The sequence below is a fragment of the Erpetoichthys calabaricus genome, chromosome 2 (assembly GCF_900747795.2).
Source record: "Erpetoichthys calabaricus chromosome 2, fErpCal1.3, whole genome shotgun sequence".
Lineage (NCBI taxonomy): Eukaryota > Metazoa > Chordata > Cladistia > Polypteriformes > Polypteridae > Erpetoichthys > Erpetoichthys calabaricus.
The window spans coordinates 137,837,973-137,849,484 of record NC_041395.2 but is presented as its reverse complement, the minus strand read 5'-3'; the positions used below and the strand labels follow the sequence as shown (position 1 = coordinate 137,849,484).

The following is an 11,512-nucleotide window of genomic DNA, read 5'->3' as shown; positions in this document are numbered from 1 at the left end:
CAGCACATATTCCACAATATATATTTTTATACATATATATTACCAAAGACGATACCCAAAGGGGGACTACCCAAATTGTTTGCAACACTGCATGTATGCAAACAAATTAGAAAGCGTCCTTTTCTATATACGGATAAGAAACCGCTGGACATGCTCAGCTAAGGAATTAGGTAACATTAACAAAACATCATTGTGACCTTGAGACCATCAAATCCTAGACAGGCCTCTGTCTTCTTGCTTTCTTTTGGACTGGTGCAGTACCATTATCAGTTGGCTTGGCCCATGGTGATGCTGCACTGCTCATGAGTGGTCCCAGATGTAAGTGAGAAGGCTGCACATATGAATAGCTGAGCTATCAGGATCCAGAAAGCCACTAGATGTCCACACACCCATCGTGGACTTGGGGTTTCATGAGCAGGCCTCAACAGTGGTGTTTTCATGATGGTAAGCTGCTGATTTCTGCTTTAATGCCTTGGAGTGATTCCTCCCTCCTCTCATGCTGCTTCTCATCCTGCAGTGACTTTCAGGATGCCAGTTGCCGCCAGATTTGGCTCAGGCTGTCATTTATTGGAGGAAGGTGACTGAAGGTTTCCACAAATGTCAATAATTATGGTAGAGGAGATTGGCTGGTTGGACACCGTGACACAGAGTGCCCATCGTCTGGGCCCCACACAGTGGTCTGCTGTGTCTAGGAATGACAGTAATGTGACACAAAATGAAATACAAGAACATCTAAAAAAGTAAAGAATTCAAGACTTTTAAATTTAGTCAGAAGACGCTGCCACGCTCATCGTACCTTTTGAATATACGACAATTTTAATTGCTAGTGTTAGGTTTATACCGGTGGTTTCTCTTTCTGTATAGCGTACTTTTTTGGAAGCATTCTCAGTTTAATTAAAAGGCCAGGTTGGCCGGTGAGCTCCCAGACAGGCTCCTCTGTCTAACAAGGAGAGGCCATTCAGACCAACATGAAAGGCCTCTGTGTGCGGGGCTGGAGCGCAGCCACAAACTCCTACGTGTCATTTTAGGTGTATGGAGAAATGGCAAAAGATATTAGGAGGTGAAAAAAAATGTGCCTTGTTTATATGACCTGCACAGTGGCTGCTGAGGAGGGAGGGAACTGCTCTCCGCCCTTTGCTGCCATAACTGGACGGCAGTCTGGGGAGAAAGAAGTGGAATTTGGACTGAGCCAGCAGGAAGAGACGAGAGCGAGAGAAGAAGAAATCTGAGAGTGCCAGCGGCCTGAGGTGTGGGGTTCATGATGAAGACTGTGGCGACTGTAATCCTTGTGGTGCTTCAGTGGGGTGAGTCTGGAGGAAGGCACTCCTTTTAAATGATTGAGATTGAAGGGGGAGAAGGTCAGTCTGACAAAATGCCAGCAGGGCTGGCCAGAATGCTGCTCTTTGTGTTTTTAGAGTACTTTGGAGCTCATCTTAGCTTGATTATGTTTTTTTTTTTTTTTTTTTTTTTGCTTTGTGAAGTTATTTTGTCCTGAAAGATGTTGTATGAAATGAAGGGAGATCAACTGATCCCCCAGCACGGCACAGACAGTCCGTCTGTTAATCATTAACATAGCTGTATTTTAACAACTCCAATCTAAATTAGCCTGTTGACTCTGAGCCCGGCCAGCACTGAGAGTTAACTGAGCATCGATGGCCACATAAGTCTCAGGCTTATAGAATGGCTTTACAAATGAGAAAGCTGAGACGCCACAGATAATCCTCACGTCTAGCAAGATATGTTCACAAAAATGATATGAAGGTCAGGGGGGCTTTCTGAACTGGCAGCATGAGAAGCTTGTGGAGTTATGAGCATCATGGCCGGTGGCCATTTCCATACCCAGTTCATTACACACTCAACGTGTGATGTCGCCCGACTTGACTGCACCTTTCCCAATCATAAAGGCAGACTGACACTTTGGGCACTGGCAGTCATGACCTGCTTCAATGTGCGGATTTCTTAAACAATGTTTACGAATTAATGCAACTGTCACATTATTGCACTCACATCGCTACTCCAAAGCCCCCATTACATTGTGTGTACAGTTACTTGGCAGGTCAGTTCTCTGACTTTATCATTAGGTCTATGCACACTTTCCACGTAAACCTGAATGTTCATTGGGTGAACTCCTTGTCAGGTGCTATGTAATTGTTTAATGAGGGAGGGCGTGGCTTAAAGTGATTAACTCCTCACGCAGTGTGACGTTGTGCCTAATTATAAAGATAAAATGGGCCAAAGAAGAGATTTAACTGACGCTGAAAAGTCAAAAGTTGTAAAATATCTTTCAGACTCTTTCAGCTTTCTGGAAATCACTAAACTGTTGAGGAAAGACCAGCAGACATTTAAATGTTGTGTTGCAAACAGTCAGCAGGGTTGCAAAAAACATACAGAGAAGAGAAGATGAGGAGCAAATAAACTGCAGAAGAATTAAGCACAAATTCTTTAGCCTCCAGTGCCACCATAATACTGAACAGCAACCTACCTGGAGTGTCCAGACACATGGCTAAAGTGAAGAAGGTTCAAACATGACCACCACTCAATAAGATTCACAAGTTGAAATGTCCAGTTTGGGCCAAAAAATACCTGAAGACCCAAACAGCCCGATCACTAATGGACAAATGGGCACCAGTTTGAGTCGCACGCCAGCAAGGTTGTGGTAGTGGTCCTGTTGTCATGGGCTGCTATCATTATGGATGAGCAAGTTGGACATTTTTCAGGTCAAAGATGGACTAAAAATCAATTCCCAAACCTGCTGCCAGTTTCTGGAAGATAATTTCTTCAAACAGTGGTACAGGCAGAGATCTGCAGCATTCGAGGAGGAAATGATCTTTATGCACAATGTCTCATCACATACATCCAAGTACTCCACTGCTTAGCTAGCCAGAAAATGTCTCAAAGATGACCAAATAATGATTTGGCCCTTCCTCACCTGACCTGCGTCCTGAGAACTTGTGGGCCCTGCAAAAACAGGAGATTTACAGAGAAGAAAGACGTCACACCCCTTTGAGCAGCATTTGGGAGGCTTTGGGTAATCAGCAAAAGCCTACTGTGAACAAATCAAGAAACTGACGCACTGGATGGATGGGAGGCTTGTGGCAGTTACTGAAAAGAAGGGAGGCGATACTGCTCATTGAAAATGTTGTATGTTAATCACTATATGTCATTTTATGTTGTTTACTTTTATACTTACTGTAAAACATGAGAATAAGTGGGGGGATAAATGATTTGTAATTTAGTTGTAAAGGTGCAAAAAAAAAAAGATGGCACAGAAGATGGCATGTGAGACTTTTAAAATATATTATGTCATTACTTTAGGGAGTATGCGACGCTTGAATATAAAAGCACCACGAATGCATTTGTATGTCGGCACTTTGCTTCACCACATCTGACCATTCATCAAAAGCACAACGATCCTGGAGGATCCTAAAAGCGGCTGGAGTAGCAAGAAATTCAGGCTGAAATTCAGGGTTTGAATGTGGAGAGTTAGTGGCTGTACATGAATAAATATAAGACATCCCCTGAAAATAAGCCCTAGTGCATCTTTTGGAGAAAAAAATTAATACAAGACCCTGTCTTATTTTCGGGGAAACACAGTACATTCAGTCAGGAGTTTGAATTAAAAATCAGACAGCCATGCAGGAAGATTAAATACAAAGTAAAAAAAGGCAACATCATCATCTAGAAATGGACAGCAGAAGTTGAAAAGGCCTGAAGTGTTATATGTTCAAGTTCAAATTCAGCTCTGCTTTCAAAAATGCACTTTTATTTTTCAGCTTTTACCCTCGGCAGAGTAAGGTGGTGCACCATATCAGACCTGGAGCTGAGAAAGTGCAACGACATGGCAAATGCATTTAGCCAAGCAGGCATCCAGCCGGCCTTATCCTGCATAGCAGGGATGTCCTCCATTGACTGCATTGAAAAGATTGCCGTAAGTAGCCATTCTGCTCTCCTGGGGATGTATTTAATGTCACTTCTTTGTTATGCCTCAAGCTCTGATAAGCAGCACACAATATCTGAAAATCAATGTATGAACAGCCCTTCACTTGGGACTCATCAGACATTTGGACCAGTCCCGCTACAGCAGGGGTCTCCAACTCCAGTCCTGGAGGGCTACTGTGGCTACAGGTTTTCATTCTAACCCTTTTCTTAATTAGTGACCAGATTTTGCTGCTAATTAATTCTTTGCCTTAATTTTAATTGATGCACAACTTAAGACTCAGGCCCCTTAATTATTTCTTTCTTCCTTAATTAGCAACCAAACAATATTAAGACACAAAATTAACCAACACATAAACAACAACCTGCGTCCATCACACAATAACTGAAAATAAAGAAAGGTGAAGGCCTCAGTAAGGTTGATCTGCTCAGGTCCACAAAACATTTTGACAGCACTCTTAAAATAGAAAAGCAACAGTTTTGGAAATGTCTGCCATAGCAGAATAAAGCGCCATAGAATTAAATAACAGGTTTAATTAGCAAAGAGAATTAGCTTCAAATTAAGAAACTGAATGAAATGAAGTTGGTTGGAGTTTGAGGCCCCAACTTAGTTGGACATCTATTGGCTCACATCACATCAAATTTGTGTTTAGGTGCTGTTTAAGAAAAAAAGAATCAATTCAGCAGTCAACGTCTCAAGAAAAGTCGATCAGAATAAAACGAAATAGTTCATTAGCAGTCACTAATTAAGAAAAGAGTTAGAATGAAAACTTGCAGCCACAGTAGCTCTCCAGGGGCCTCATGTATAACGCCGTCTGTGGAATTCACACTATAACATGGTGTATGGACAACAGCGGAAATGTTCGTACGCACAAAAAAATCCAGATGCATAAATCTGTGCGTTCACCAACTTCTGCGTTCTTCCGCTACAAAAATCCCGGTCAGCGTGAAAAGTAACGCACGTGCACATGCCTGCTGTCCCGCCCCACCTCCTCCCAGAATTACGCCTCTTTGAATATGCAAATCAATATAAATAGCCCTTAAGCTCGGCCTTTTGTGAAAGACAATGGCAAAAGCACAGGGGGAAATAGAAGAATTTTTGTGAATATCAAGTAGAGGCAAGGAAAAATGTACTATTTGTTGGTTTAAACAGTGGTATAAACAACAAAAGGAAGTTGATCGAGTGACAGAGTGTCGGAGAAACTCAAAAGCTCAAGTTCACAAAGTTGTACAGTGCCCGAAATAAAAAAGTTGTCAGATATCAAAGTCACCATGAAAAGGCCTGTCGTAGCCCACCTTCTGAGTGTCATATGAAAGCTTATTATGGTACAGAGAAAATAAAAAAAAAAATAGTTACACAGTGGGGAAAAAAGCACGAAATGTCAACTTTAATCTCTAAACTTCCACTTTAATCACGTAGTTTATTTTGTCATTAAAGTAGAACATCATAAACTTCATCTTTAAATCGTTTAATTTACTAGTTTCTCAAATCCCATTGTAACTAAAGTAGCACATTAAATGCTTTGTTTTGTATTTGATCTTCTATGTGCTCTGTGTGTGTGAATCACTACGTGTTTCCGGGCTTTCTCTTCCTCCAACAGGACACAGAATTCATTACATTTGTAATATTACAGCTCTCTTCTTCTTCTTCTTTCGGCTGCTCCCGTTAGGGGTCACCACAGCGGATCATCTTCTTCCATATCTTTCTGTCCTCTGCATCTTGTTCTGTTAAATATTACAGCTCTCTAAATAATTAAAATACTAAGATGTATACGTCATATCTTTTTCATGATGATAAAAGTTAAAGCATGTTATTAAACATGGGAACACGGTGGCGCAGTGATTGTTCATGTCTCACACAAGATGCTTGCTGCGCCATGTGCAACCTTTCATGAAATACTTTATTGTAGCAGTACTGTCTCTTTCAAACGTTCTAACCTCCAATTGCTGTCCTTACTTTTCTTTCTCCAAATACCCAATCGCCACACAATCAGCTCTGTAATAGACGTTAAGCCATCTGTAAGCTTAGAACGCCGATTCTTCAAAACTTTTAAGGAACATTGAAATATCATTGTAGTACATGTTTAATTATTCTATCTGTCTATCCTTCCAGTGTTGCGTCAGCACCAGCAAGAATACAACGCAATGCAGGAGCTATCCGTGAATGGAGCTCCAGCTCCTCGCTAGCGCAGCGACACCGTGTCCTCACATGTTTAATTTTTAACAATACTAGGGGGCTTCACTTGCCAACCCCCGTGTTTGGTTTTCCGGATACACAATTTTTAAGATTTTTTTTTCTTTGAATTATTGCCATTTCATTACTTTCACTTTTATTTCAGAACTTCTGTAAAAACAATATTTGTAATCTTGTGAGTCCCAATATGCTGAATCTTTTTAATGAGGTCAGGATAGGTTTCTCTGTTTGTTATTTCAGCACAGACAAAACGATCTACATCATCAGCAGTTAATAATTTTTTTTTTACAAAGTAACAAAGTAAGTAGAGTTCTGAATTGGACTCCTGTCTGTAAAGTCGTGCTATTTTCCTCTCACAGTTCCAAAAGTACATGGGGTTACCAAGGTGATACCCCAGCTTTTGTCTAGGATTTTGTACAAGGGCTAGACAGAACGTTTTTGACTCCTGGGGTAAATGTAGCTTTTTAAATAAGCAGACAGATAAATATATATACATGAACAAAGTAACCAATAAATGCATGTGATATGCATCCTGATCCGCTTATCAAAAACTGTGCAAAGTTAGAAGAATATCAGTTAAATTAACAAAAAGTCATAGATTGAAAGATAACAGTATAGTAGAACATAATAAATAAGTAAAATTATGTGAATAAAGTAGAATTAAGTGTTAAGGTGGAATAGTGTAGTAATTATTGTGCAAAACCAAAGTTAGACTGGTGCATAGTTAAATGAGGCAGTTTGTTTGCTACTGCGATCTTTACTTTCTTTTTTTATATTTTCTAATTTTCCTACTTTGATATCCTTTAACTTTCTCCACATGTGTATAGCGCTGCATGTGTTTAGCGCCAATGTTTGTAAACGTCTTTATGAAGTTCTACTTTGTCATTTTACTCATTGTCTTTTAATTCTGAGCCGTACAGTACAATAAATAGAACAGAATAAATCCTCAATACAGTATAAAAATAAAAATTCTAGAAGTATGGAGTAGAATTTCACATTAGATGATATCACATAATATGATTTGGATTTGTTTTAAGTCCTGGAGACCTTATTCATCAAGCTGCCTCCCCCATTTTTCCATTCCATATCTGAAATAGCGCTAATCCGATGAAAGGACCCCTCATTCCCACGTCCCCATTCATCAGGGATGACTTTACCTTAGGCAGGCAATCTACAATTTAAAGAGATTGTTACTTTCTTGTGAATTGTTACATATGTATTATTTTCACTTTTACTTTAAAAACTTTTGTAAAAACAATACTTGTTTCTTTATTTTCTGCCCCGCGCGAGGTTACATCTCTTTCCTCCCAGACGTATAATACTGCTCGTGTTGTGAAGGGTGTTGCGGCTGAACATACGCTAAGGATATGCCTTTGGATCATTTGCTGTCTTTTTGCTGCTTGCTAGCTGCCTCTTCTGCCTGTCGTTGTTTTAAGAGCTCGGAACACATGATGCTTGCCTGCCAAAGGCAATCCAACAACTGCTAGCTTAGAGGTCTGTTGACTTGTTTTAAATGATGGCTCACTGCCTGGTCTCGCGTGACGTTGTAAAAGCAATACCTGTCTTTTATTACTGGCCCCGGGCGTGGTTGAATTCTTTCTTGCAGGATGTATAACGCTGTTCATGTTCGGTTGCGGTAGCTGCTGTCGCGCTGCCCTTCGATCTTTTTAAAGTCTGTACAGCCGCTGTCCTTTTTGTTACGGCCCTGGGACAATAAATTAGCACCAAGTCTCATGTTTACGGTCCCCGCAAGACGCACCGTGGCAAGTCTCCTTCGTCTCGCGGGTCTTTAAAATGTTTTTCGAGATTATCACGTATCGTAGCCTTGCATTTGCTTTCCATTCCAGGATTTTTTTTTATATATAGAGAGACAGATTATTTAAATGAAGTTAAAGTTTTATCTGTATAATATAATAAACATATTTTGCTGCATTTCATCCTAAAAATGATATCGTCATCATATGTAAATATGCGCTTTATAAATCGGCTCAGGTTGTGCAATATTATAACTGTAGTGCGAGTTTACAGTGAGGTGATTGTACTTATAAGTACTAACAGTTCTACAAGGAGCACTTGATGGACTGATTGAGTGCATTTATAGTTCTTGAGATGAAACTGTTTCTGAACCACGAGGTCCATACAGGAAAGACTTTAAAACATTTGTCGCATGAGAGCAGTTCAAATAGGCAGCATGTGCTTGATGCTGTATACTGATAATTCTCTTTCCGATCAGCTGCTATACAGCTGTGATTCACACTCATATACAGTGATATAAATACTCCGAGTGCTGCAGTGAGAGTAATATGGAAAAAGATGATCTGCTGTGGCAGCCCTGGGAGCAGCTGAAAGAAGAAAAAGAAGGTGCAGTGAGAGTAACAACGCTAAAGCAGTTATGGTATTTGGAATAGTTTGGCCATTCTGTGGACCATTATATTGTTACAGGTTAATTACAATCAGATGCCTTAAACTAATAAACAATATGCAGTTAGTTTCAGTGTATATGATAAAGCCGTATGAAGGATGTGGATCTAAAAAAGAAAGGGTAACCACACAGGAACTGCTTTAATGCTGGGTGTCGCCAGTTTGCAAAACTGAGCAGAGAAGTTGCGTACGCCAGGGTTGGAGCTACCGTGAAAATGTGTGTGGCTTTACGCCAAGTTTAGGTTATATAATTCGCGATTTGAGCGTGGAAACGTTCATACGCAACATTTTTGAGCGTACACACCGTTTATACATGAGGCCCCAGGAGTGGAGTTGGAGATCCCTGCTCTACAGCCTTGACTGGGTTAGGGTGATTAATGACAGACAGAAAGTCAGAATCAGTGTAATATGAGCTGATTTCAGTCCGTCTAGTAGTTGCTGCATGTTGGACATATTCATCATTGATCTATTAAAATGTGTTTAGTAATGTGTGTAGTAACATCACTTCAAATGAGGCCCGACAAATTAACAAGCCAATTAAAAGGGCAGGCTTAATTATAGGATGCATTCCAGACCCCGTGGAGGTAGTAGCAAAAGAGAGAATTAAAACAAAACGGAGTGCCATTATGAACAATGCTGCACATCCTCTCTGTAACACACTAACACTGAGGAATTTGAGCCAACTAATCATTCAGAAGGAGAAACGCTACTGGGGCTCCTCAATACCAACAGCAATACGTCTGCATAACGCCTCACTGGGCCTGTGACTTTCTTTTGAATTTTCTTGATTTATAGTCAAACTGGTGTTTGTTCAGACCAAAGTTTGTGCTTATATTTATTTATTTATCTTCCTATTTATGTATGTATTTATTTAATGAGCTTCTGTAAAAAGCCAAATTTCCCCCTGGGGACAAATAAAGTTCTATCTATGTGCATATCTGAATGCATTTTGTTATTGAGCAAAACTCTCTAAAATTCAAGGTAACTGGTAGTTGGTGCATGGATAGTTGCTAGTCAATGTTTTAATAAAGGAATATTTAATTAGAAGAAAATACAGGAAATAAAAAAGAATGATAGAAGCTATTCAAATTTCATTCATGTTAATTAAAGATTCTGGTGGTTTGCCCTTATTAATTTAGCAAAATGAGAGCAGAAATAAATCACAAAAATAAATGCAAATTCCATTAACAGCTGTAAAGAGGTCACACTGTCCTGAATGTTTGAGACTCTCATGGTGACCATGAGATAATTGAGATAAAAAAAAATGTGGCACATTTTATTAGAACACACAACAAATGCAATAAAATGGTAAGTTAGGCGTTGCTGCAGACAGGTGTGCTTGTGGGTGGGTTTAGGGGCTTGATAACTGTCAATTAAATTTGATTTTGGCAAATCCGCCTTTGCCAAGAATGGCTGTGTCACATGTGACATCATAGGTAAAGCAGACCACAGTTACACGGTGTTGAAGTGATTTCAATTAGAAGAGCCCTCTGCATTTCAATTTATTATGCGCTAGACCAGGCTGGCTAGTCTTTTGGGGTAGCTCAGTGGCAGAGTGGTTGGTGCTGCTCCCTCACATCTCCAGAATATTGGTCCCAAATCCTGGCCCAGTCACTGCCCTTGTCGAATATCAACATTCTCCTGGTGTCTGGGTGATTTTTTTCCTGACATCTTTGGTCTGTTAAGATGATTGGCAACACAAAATCAGCCAAATAGAACTGAATGTGGCTAGGTGATGAGTCAAACCACTTCTAGGGCATGTGCCCGATTCTGACAGAATAGACTCATACCTCTGTGACCCAGAATGGAACAAAACAGGATGGATATTCATTGAAAATCTTATTCCATATACAATTAACGGCACAAAGTCATTGTGCCTTGTGACATAGAAAATGATGTCCTGCTAACAGCAGCTTTTGCTGCATAAAGAAACAAAGAGGAGTATTTTGGTGTCTGCTATAGAAATTACTGAGAAGAGCTTTAGAGAAAGCTTGTTGCTTCAGGCTTAATTGGCTGCAGTTTAAAACTCCTGATGTGGTTTTGTTTTTCAGGCCAAAGAAGCAGATGCTGTGACACTGAATGGAGGATCAGTGTATGAGGCAGGGAAAAGATACAACCTGAAACCAGTTGTGGGCGAGAAGTATGATGAAGGTATTTTACTTTGGTGTGTCAAGTAAAAGAGACAATACCAACACTACTAGCAAATACAGGCATGTTTATGAGGACTACAAAGTGCCTTATGTTGCTGGGGTTACGTTCTGAGTATACTATATAATCAGAGGTCAAAAAAGAAAGACCGAAGTAAAATATTTCTGTTATGAAGTGAAATGGCAATATTTCCAGAATAAGAAGGTGAAGCACTTTTCATTTGATCTCACATTTTCTCCTTTTTATTCTGCTCTACTATGCCATTACATAAGCTCCTGCAGACAAGGCCAGACAGAGAGGGGCTTACACAGAACTGGCAAAGGTAGCAGTGAGTAATGACCCTCAGGCTGAGACCAAGACAACCCGCTCACTCACATCCACACAGACTAGAAGGCATCTTCATCTTGTATTGAGCTGATTCTCTATGTTACCTTCAATACAGCCTGAATTCTTCATGGCTTGGACTCAGCAGCTTACTCAAAGTGTAAATCAGTGATGCCAGCCCAAGTCCAGCTACTGGATGATATCTACTCCACATAGCTCATGCCATCTCACCCCAATGATGATCGATTGGACCTTGTAAGTGGGTCGTTTCTCCACTCTACTTATGCCTTACTCATGATCATGGATCCTGACACACATGCCACTTTGGGTTTTCTAGTAGTCCAATCCTAAAGGGGCGACCAATGACATATTTAAACAGGCTGTTTGTCACCATTCATTTCAACTCCTTATACATGAGGCTCCTGTATGTTGTTCAGTTCTCCTTCTGACCAGTGTTTCCAGTGTCTCATCATTGTCTTCTGTCTCAAT

At 40.2% G+C, this 11,512-nt stretch overlaps 1 protein-coding gene across 1 annotated transcript in view; it reads left to right on the top strand.

Moving 5' to 3' along the window:
* Positions 1 to 1,127: 1,127 nt before the first annotated feature.
* meltf (melanotransferrin) overlaps positions 1,128 to 11,512 on the top strand; it is a 48,622-nt gene continuing 38,237 nt past the window's right edge. The window contains exons 1-3 of the mRNA XM_028794570.2: positions 1,128 to 1,304; positions 3,774 to 3,928; positions 10,603 to 10,702. Of these exons, the coding sequence (XP_028650403.1) occupies positions 1,259 to 1,304; positions 3,774 to 3,928; positions 10,603 to 10,702 (301 nt within the window). The 5' untranslated portion in view covers positions 1,128 to 1,258. The remainder of the gene's footprint in view (positions 1,305 to 3,773; positions 3,929 to 10,602; positions 10,703 to 11,512) is intronic.